We start from the raw sequence: 9,537 nt of genomic DNA on the forward strand, positions 1-9,537 counted from the left end.
TACAGGCGCCCGCCACCGCGCCCGGCTAATTTTTTGTATTTTAGTAGAGACGGGGTTTCACCGTGTTAGCCAGGACGGTCTCGATCTCCTGACCTCGTGATCAGCCCACCTCGGCCTCCCAAAGTGCAGGGATTACAGGCGTGAGCCACCGCGCCCGGCCTGATCTTGGATTTTTAACATAAATGTTCTTCTTCACTTTATACCTCTTTATATATACCTTTTTATATGCTGTTAGCTAGTCTACTAAGAAGCTCTTCTGCTGACATTGTTTAAATATGTTATGTAGCTTCCATGAACTGGCCTAAATTAAATCTGTATTTATGATTTCATTATTCTAGATTGGCTAATTAATACTGATTAAATACCAATAAATGCTTTATGATTGGCCTTATGCTTATTTTGCAGGAATGATTTCAATAAGAATGCTTTCTTATGCCGCAATGGTATAAATGAACGACATAAATGGAAAATTCAACAGTCACAAGAGCCTATATTTTGCAAAATAAGTTTTTGTTTCATACAAGTTTGAGAAATAAAATCCAGCCAGCCTCCAAAACAGAGTGGGCTGAGATCAGTAATTTTCTTAATAATCAAACGAGGTTAACAGAAATTGTTTGAAACTTACTGGGCTAAAAAGATCCTGCATTTTCTGACTGTGTGCAATGTAGGGGGTCATGAACTTTGAAGGATCCACTTTCTTCCGGATGACCTTCCTCCTCTCCACCGGCTTTGCTGGTGCCGGCTGTGCCAGTGCTGGCTGTGCCAGAGCTGGTTTGGAAGTTTCCGATTGCTCATAGTCAGACGTCCTTGTCGTTGTAGTCTCATAAATTTCTGTTATTGTCTGAAAATTTGATATTCAACATTGTTGTGAAAGTAAAAACTGTGCTACTGTGATCTCAGTATGTATTATTTTAACTCCAAATCAGATTTACATGCCTGGTGTTACCTCTCCATATCTAAAGTAAGCCAAAGCAGGAAACGGCATACTATAGCCATATGAAGGCACATTCTGTTACACAAATCTGCATGCTGATTGTCGGGATTGTGTAGAATAAAAAGTTTACTCCTTATTACTTTGCAATATTGCCTTAAGTTTGCATTTGCAGAAAGACAATCAAATACTTCAAAGTAGGGGGAAAAATCAGCAATAAACTTTTTTTTTTTTTTTAAACAGTTAAAAATCTTAAGTTGTCTGAGTAAGTAAAAGCAAACTTGAGGTTGGGGAACAAAAGGTTAAGATAATCAAACAAAGCTCAAATTATCGACTTTGATATTAACTTGTAAGTGACTAAGGGAAAATTGGCCGTTTGTTCCATAGGGATTTAGGCATTCTCCACTGTAGATAGGAGACAAAGAATAATGAACTTTAAAAAAAAAATGAATCGCATCAATATTATAAGAGATTTTCATTCCCTTGGCTTAGTCAGTTAATTAATGTGAACTGGAGTGCCATTTACACTAATAAATGCTTAGGTGGACAAGAATAGTGATGACAACACAATGGGCTAATTATCCTCACAACAGTCCTATCTATGCAGTAGGTGAGAAATTACTATTTCTTACAGCAGGCTATAGTGGAAGATACTAAGACCCCAAGTTTGGGTCTAGTCCAAGGTTAAAAATAATGCGTGTAAGAAAAAAAGGTAAGCAGCCAATCTTCAATCCATTTCACAGTATCCTTCCCTTCAGAGCTAATATCATCTGTACCAAAGAATTCTAGCATCAATTATGAAAAGAACCTAGTAAGGAAATTATACATTTATAAAAACCCCCTCTAGTGTTGCCACATCATTGCTGATAGGTTGTTTTCTGTCCATGATTACTAAGGCATGGTTGACTGTGAGAAACTAACCAAATTACAGCATCTACAGACGTTAGTTTTTATGCAGTCACAGGTTCTCTGAACAAGCTTCAGGATTAACCATCCATATCACTGTTTGTCATGCTCAAAGAGAAACAGCTGCATGCAGAAACTAAAGCGTGAGAAAGGTATTTCACCTTGAAAAAAAAAAAAAAGAGCTTGAACTTGAAATAATTATGGTAATAGCTTATTTAGAATTCCTAATGTGCTAAAATCTGAGTAGCATTTCAATGCATCATCAGGGACGAAGCCTTGGAGGCACCATCCCTGGTGGCAGAGATGGTGACCTACAAGTTACAACTCTACACAATAAAACTGCTTGTCCCTATGCCAATCACAAAGCCAAGGCCATCCCTCCTGCCGCTGTTGGAGAATGGTGATAGCCACTGACATTATTATAATTAGCATCACCTACACAAAAATATCCCACAGGAGCAACAGGGAGAACCACCCCCTGCCATCTCGGGCTTGTTGAATAGGAAAAAAAGGTGAAATAATCCATCAAACAGGTAATGTTTGTGCTTTCACACCAGCTTCCGGGCACAGGTAGGTGAGTGATCCTCTGTCAGATAATCCCTTTTGCCGTCTTTGTGGCCCTGGGAGTATGAGAAAGGAGAAAGCTCTTCCTGCTTTAATGAGAATGCAGTTTATGCAGCTGTGGGCTGGGCCTTACCTCTCCCGGCACCTCTTCATAAACCACCTCTTCCGTGTAGTACTGTAAATAGAGCACAAAGGCATTGGCAAGAGAACCAAACCAGAAACCACCTCTCCTGCACCTCAGCTGAACCACTTAGGTGACTGCACTCGCTCGGTCGATTTGGAATGTCTGTGGGAAAGGGGTAGGTGAAGGAGCCTGTTCATAGTTTGGAACCCATCTTCACTTTGTAATACTTCAGGAAAGCTAAAGTGAATGCCATCCAAATGGACAAAGAGATGCAGAGGGCTGAGAAAAGTGTATGAGGCTGTTTTTTAATCAAGAGAAGCTATTTTACTTTACTGGGACATGGAAATTTGTTTTTATGGTCGCCAAGATAGAATTTGCTGAGAAGAGAATACAGTAAGAAGATTCTGAGTGTGTGGGTTGGGCAGAGAGGAACTGTGATAAAACTCACTGTTTGCAAACTAACAGTAAACTAAAACGGAAACTCGAGTGTGAATACATTTTTAAATGGATTGCATCATGGAAATAATAAGATCCCAAAGTATATCCACATCTCAATTATTCCTATATCCTCCTGATTGGTAAGTAATAAGTTTCTTCTGGAGTGACGCGTGAGTCCCTTTCAATAGTGTGATTGTCCTAAACAGAGTGGTGCTAATATGAAAATTGGTAAATGCTAGGGAATGAAGGGGAAAACGAGAAGATTCCTCATCACAAAGTGTGGGAAAGGTAGGCTGCAATTTGCCATAGTGGCTCTGAGGTCATCATGGCCTTCATGACGGATCTGCAGCCTGGATCGAAAACTGAGTCTACTTTTGTTCTACTTCTGACATCACCAGCAATAAATAGATGCAGAAAGGAACTGGTTGACATTTGGTTTCAGATGTGTAAGGAGAGAGGAATCCTGTCCTTAGCTTCACCCTGCTCTGTAGGGTGAACAGAAGGAGAGGCTTGTTTAGGCCAAGCACGTGAGGAAAGGAATAAAGATGAAACACTTGGCTCATTTCTTAGTTTAAAAAAAAAATGGATATATAACACTTTATGCTTCATTTTTCTTATCTTTGACACCAAAACATACAGCACTCAAGGGAAGAGAAAACATTAAGATGCAAAATTTCCCTCAATGGCCTGCATTCTTGGTTCAGTGAAGTGTCATCAGATTACTTAACCATTGTCAATAGGCCGCCTAAAACTCGCCTAATGTTCCTCATTCTTGTGCTTTCTTTACTCTTGAGCTATTGTTTTAATTTAAAATCTAATTCTGCCTGTATGTCGTTACACATAGCAACAAAAATCACAAGCACTGACAGGACAGAGATTTGCTTTTTTACAGTTGTGACTTTCAGCACATGAGAAATATCATTTGGACACTCTAGAAAATATTGTTTGATGCTGATGCCACATAGAGTCACTCCTCCGGTCACACAAAACATCAGTGGCTTCAGAAGAAATACTAAAATAAAATGGAAGATTCACAACTATTTTGGATTTTCTCAGCATCCAAGTTTAAAAGCAGCTCCTTGGAAACCATTCAATTTTACCTTTGCTGGGCTCTCACCATTGGTAAATCCATCTTAGAAATACGCTTATAAAAGAGGCAACATTATTTAAATAGTTGGCGTTAACTTGTATGCCAAATCTCGCTCTTTTTTTAGAGCTGTGCCACTAATTAGATAGTACATCCTTGCTTCTTTCTCTTTCTTTCCAAGTTTAAGTTGGAGTAGAGAGAACAGTAAAACTTTATTTCAATGTCCAAGATCCCAAGGAGATATATTTTTAAAGCCAGTTCTTCTCTGTTTTCTGCATATTTTTAAAGCTAGTTCCTCTCTGTTTTCTAAAATCTTCCCTGGCCATTTTTTAGAATTCTCCACCCTCCTATGCTCATAATCTTTTTTAGGTCAAAGAGATCTCAGTTCAATACTTTCTGGCGGGCAGTCTATTCATTTATCACCTGCTGGTTAGACCCAGAAGCTGTAATGGGAACAAAATAGTAGGGATGAGATGTCTAAAAATAGCCCCCTCCTTTTTTATGACATCTAGTTGAATCAATCAAGTCTAGCACTAAGGACAATTTCCAGTAGCAAAGGTACACAATTATTTTAAGAAAGACAAGGAATATTTAAGTTGGAGAATAAAAACTGTTACTGGCATTATTATAATAGGGAAGACAATTTAATTAATAATTATATTAGTGTTTGATAATGATATTTCTGACCCTTAGGTACATAAGTAAAATGCACACTAGTGATGATATCAGCATGAAAGATGTGGTCATCAGCATTTAAGCCAGAGAGGTTGAATGTTACATTGTATGAGATTCATTCTATTTTTTCCCTCATATCCTTCAGTAATAAAAGTAATTTTATTTGTAGAATAAAATTTTCTTCATCTAAATATAGACTGGTCACTAAAATAATTTTCCAAAGACTAATTTTGGTACTGCCACCTAAAATTTGGTTCTAGGTAGCTCTTACAGTTAATTTCAGTCTTATTAAAAAGCACAGATTTTCAAAACTGCCTCCAAGTGCCTTAGCCATTTGGAGATTTTCATGTGTTTAGATCATCATCAATTGGTAATTACTAAGCACATTCAGATTCATGGCACTGTATTTATGTGCATTATAGTTCCAAGCCTTTAGGTTTTATTTCTAGAATGTGAAGCTAAAGGCAAGAGGCGGTGAGGAAAAACTGTAAGATGATAAAAACAAAAGGACATAAAATAAATGATTAACAGCTTTGTAAAATGTGTTAGATGTCCACCAATAATTGAAAGGAAAATTTTCAAGATACCCACTATAGTCTTTGTTCTTATTCAAAATTCAAAAGCAAAAGCTAGTCTTGTTCACTTAGGTAAGTACAATGAAGTTGGTGGGAAGGTATGGCTCCAACTATCACTGTGAGCTTCATACCTTTATTTATATTTGCGTGTATGTGTGTGTCTGTGCACATGTGTATGTATTATGTATAAGTCTCACATATGCATATAATTTCATACATATGATTATTCTGAATATCTAAACCATGTTTCCCTATAGATGATTAGCTAGTTGAAGCAAAGAATAAGGAGTAGATCTTTTCCTCTATTGCTACGCAGACACTAAGAGACAGAGTTCCATTTTCAGAACTTTCTCTTTATCTCTGTCCCTTTGAACATCGGGGTTGGGAACTGGGGAAGAAAGTAGTTTTCAAAGACGAATTCAAACCTGCCTTTACTTCAACTTGGTTTTTGAGAGCTTAAAGAAAAGCAAAAGTGGGAAACAGTGATATTTCCTTTCAATTCTAAATCCCACGTAATTACAGTGAAACTGAACATAAAATATTCCCTTCTTATGCTTTAAATGAGGACTCTTTGTGAAGTTATAATAGACAATGTATTTTTCAAATGATTAATTCACCTGCATGGCTTTGACTGTCACTACATAAAATAGTTTGCTGTCAGTGTTTTTTTTTTTTTAATCTTACCTCCACCACCTCCTCATATTCTTCGTCATCTGCCATTTTTCCAGAGTAGTAGTGGCACCTACAAACTTTTCATATTCCACACAAATGAAAACATGTTAGAGTCTATTCCCAGCACATAAATTATCTTATGACATCATAAAAATAGAATTTGAAGCTAAACTATTGTACAAATTCACATATTGTTGCAGGCTAAAGGAGAGAAGACATTTAAAATACAAGTATAAACAGCAGAAGCTTCAAATTTCTTTCTCTTTATTCCTTCAGTGTTGGGAATTGCTACTTCTACATAATCAGTTTAGTTAAAATTGTAAAAGGAAATTGAGGTAAGGAAGTGAGAGAGTTTGGACTCAGGGAACAGAGAATTTAAACTTCCAAACACTTAGAGAAAAGACATTTTCCAGCAAAAAATTTAGTGAAAGAAGGCCAGCTTGGGTTTCAGAAGAAGCTGAAATTTTTCCCCAGCACCAAAATTCTAAGAGGGCTGACTTAGTTTTCTATATTGCCCTGATCCACTGTTTGCTGTATATCTTAGGCTTCAAACTGGAACCCATAAGAGTACATCTGTCAACAAATTTTAAAAGAAAAAAAGAAACCTCAAGGCAATGGAGTTATTTTCTTCCCGAACACCATCGGCTTATACAGACTTTTTCTTTAGTTTCTGTAGCTCTCGTTTAAACCTGAAAAATAACAAAGTTGTAAAGCATTGACTGAAGTACATATAGGATTGTCAGTCCTTAGCCTAAGCTTCTAATGCAGAAAATAGTGAAAGGATCTCTCAAGACCTCTATAGTTTGATGCCAGAGAGTCAGACTCTTGATATGAAGTGGATGATGAGTCGAAACAGCTGTCCCTTCATCCAAAGATGTTTGCCATGTAAACCAATACCCTGCAGTGGCTGGTTTTGTTAAGCTAGCGAAACTGCCACTCCTCGGGCAAATGAAGCCCAGTAGAACAGGATAAATATAGGAACGTAGAGCAATGTATCTTCTTTTTCATACTAATATATTTAGGGAAAAATATCGAAGGCAAAAAAAAACGTTAGACAAGAGAGCCGATTCAGTCGAGCAATAAATTGGTTAGCAAAGGACTTGACTCTAATCGCACACTGTACATAGCAGATATTAGTAGGGCCTTAGTAGGGCAATGGGGTTAGACTCTCCTAGCCACATTTCTACCACTAATTTCCTCAGTTATGGCCCAAGCCTTTGAAAAACACTTCAAGGGAAGTTGTGGAACATCTCCTGAAAGAGTATTACAGAGAAAGTCATAAACTGGCCTTACCTTCAATCTACCAAATAAATTTCCTCAGCAGCAAATCCTCTCCCAACTCTCCCCTCCTGAGAACCCCAGGCAAAAGCCAGCGTGATGCCTGGGCTCCGAATTATCATGTGGCAAGAGCGACCAATCAGATCCTGAGTTGCTCAAATTTCAGAAGCTAAATTTACCAAGTGATCTTCTGAAAACCACCTGTTCATCAATTCCACTAAAGGATAAAGGGTAACAAATTGCTTGCTTAGAAATATTCAAATGGAATCAAATTTTACCTAACTTCCAGCCTATGCAGTTCAATTTTAGGTTGAATTTCCCATTTACTGAGAGCCCATTCAACGTCATAATCATGCAAAAGAATTTAGTAGAAAATAAGCATGACTTTGAGAGGCTTTGACCCTTCCGTGACTGTTTTCTTCATGTCATTTGTCCAGTCATGGTGGTGAATGTACTCACCCTGGTAAGGTTCACCAGGTGAGCTACAGGTAAGTTACTGGTGTTAGTGTGAAAGAAACTAAGGAATAAGACCCAGTAAACATCAAGTTGGCAAAAGCAATTTTTAAAAATGTGATGAGTGAAGTTAAAGGTGAAAATATTTGACGATGGCACTAGATAAGATATCCATAGGGTGTAATTAGAAAGATTAGACCCCATCATTTTTCTGTTACTAAACCAGGAGGGTATACCCAAATCCTGTTTAGCACCTTCTCCCTCCTTAGAGAAGGCAAGCTGCTAGGAATACAGAACCTCTGTCGTATGTAACCTAGTTAGTGATTTTTCTATTAACTCAGATGACTCTTGGCTCCCAGAAGCAACATGTGAATGCGGACACGGACAGGCTCAATTTCTGAACAGCAAGAGCAGATAAAATGGAAATCAGTAACTTATCAGGAGAAAATAACGCCCTATTTGGCAAATCCGAATGTAAGACATTTCCTTCATAAAAATTATCTGACAGTTTTCTTAAAACTTGCCTCATGTCTCTCTAGCACTTTCTTTGCTCCTGAAGGATTTTTTCTAATTTAAAATCTTATTCTGTCTGTCTGTCTGTCTGTCCTTACACATAGCAACAGAAATCACAGGCTCTTACATGGCAGAGAATGGCTTTTTCTCTGGGTTGCTCCTGTGTTGAGACAAAACCCTGTGAGTCACCTATATCTTGATATGCATTTGAGACTAAACATATTGTAATCTTTTTTCTTTTTTAAGTTAAACATCAGAAAGTAATCTCACTGGGTGTGGTGGCTCACGCCTGTAATCAAAACACTTTAGGAGGCCGAGGCGGGCAGATTGTCTGAGGATTTTGAGAAAGTAATCTCGTATTTCAAATATATGTACCTCTTCCCCCTCCCTGATTCACATGGTAGTAAATAAAATCTAACTTAATTTTATCATCTTAACTGATTATACCTGTTCATCTTGTATGTTCTCACAGGTCTTATGACCAAAGGATATTTATGTAATATGAGATCACTCACTTGGTAGCTGCAAACTAGAATTGTAACTTACTAGTCATTACATGCTTTAAAATGTGTTGTTGAATTAAAAAATAATACAGGCTCATATTTTAAAAACGTAGAGTACAAAATCATATAAAGTAAAAAGTGAGCATTGACTTTCTTAAAGTAGTCATTTTTAAGTTTCAGATATTTTCAATATAGATATTGACATAAATCCATATACTTAATATGCAATAGACATCTTTTATGAAACATCACATAAACATATCCTACTCTAATTTCCACAAATAATTCTATTGATTGGATAGAGTATAATCGTTTAATCATTACTTTATTAATGGACAGCTAGGTTGTTTCGAGGTTTTTTGCTATTACAAAATAAAGCAAAACAATGCAAAACAAAACACACAGTAAGCATCCCTGTGCATTACCTTTGTATACTTACATGAAATGTATCTGTAAGGTAAATTTCTAGAAGTAGAATTACTGAGGCAGAATATATATGCACATTTTGAAAATTGATAGACATTGTCAAGTTGCCAGTCAAAATCCTTACACTATTTTATGTTTCACTAACAGAGAATGAGGGTTCCTATGTATACACATCTTGATATCCTTAGGGATTATTAGTCTCGAAAAATCTTTACTATGTGGGCTGAATGTGTCCCCCTAAAATTTATAAGTTGAAATCCTACCCTCCAATGTGTGGAAAGTGATAGGGTCATAAGGGTGGAGCCCTCACAAATGGGATTAGTACACTTATGAAAGAGACCCCAGAGAGCTGCCTGGTGCTCTCTCTGCCATGTTACAGAGGCAAGATGGCC

At 37.3% G+C, this 9,537-nt stretch overlaps 1 protein-coding gene across 2 annotated transcripts in view; it reads right to left on the reverse strand.

The window, feature by feature from the left end:
* The window catches only part of NEB (nebulin), a 223,643-nt gene extending 216,288 nt beyond the window's left edge, over window positions 1-7,355 (reverse strand). The window contains exons 1-5 of one of the 2 annotated variants that reach the window (XM_011987847.1): window positions 7,266-7,355; window positions 6,578-6,661; window positions 5,985-6,049; window positions 2,535-2,576; window positions 626-841 (exon numbers count right to left, since the gene is read on the reverse strand). In XM_011987847.1, coding sequence (XP_011843237.1) covers window positions 626-841; window positions 2,535-2,576; window positions 5,985-6,020 — 294 coding nt within the window. In that variant the 5' untranslated portion in view covers window positions 6,021-6,049; window positions 6,578-6,661; window positions 7,266-7,355. The remainder of the gene's footprint in view (window positions 1-625; window positions 842-2,534; window positions 2,577-5,984; window positions 6,050-6,577; window positions 6,662-7,265) is intronic. The other variant, XM_011987846.1, reaches the window with a different exon arrangement.
* Between the last annotated feature and the right edge of the window lie 2,182 nt (window positions 7,356-9,537).

The sequence above is a fragment of the Mandrillus leucophaeus genome, unplaced genomic scaffold (genome assembly GCF_000951045.1).
Source record: "Mandrillus leucophaeus isolate KB7577 unplaced genomic scaffold, Mleu.le_1.0 Scaffold318, whole genome shotgun sequence".
Taxonomy (NCBI): Eukaryota; Metazoa; Chordata; class Mammalia; order Primates; family Cercopithecidae; genus Mandrillus; species Mandrillus leucophaeus.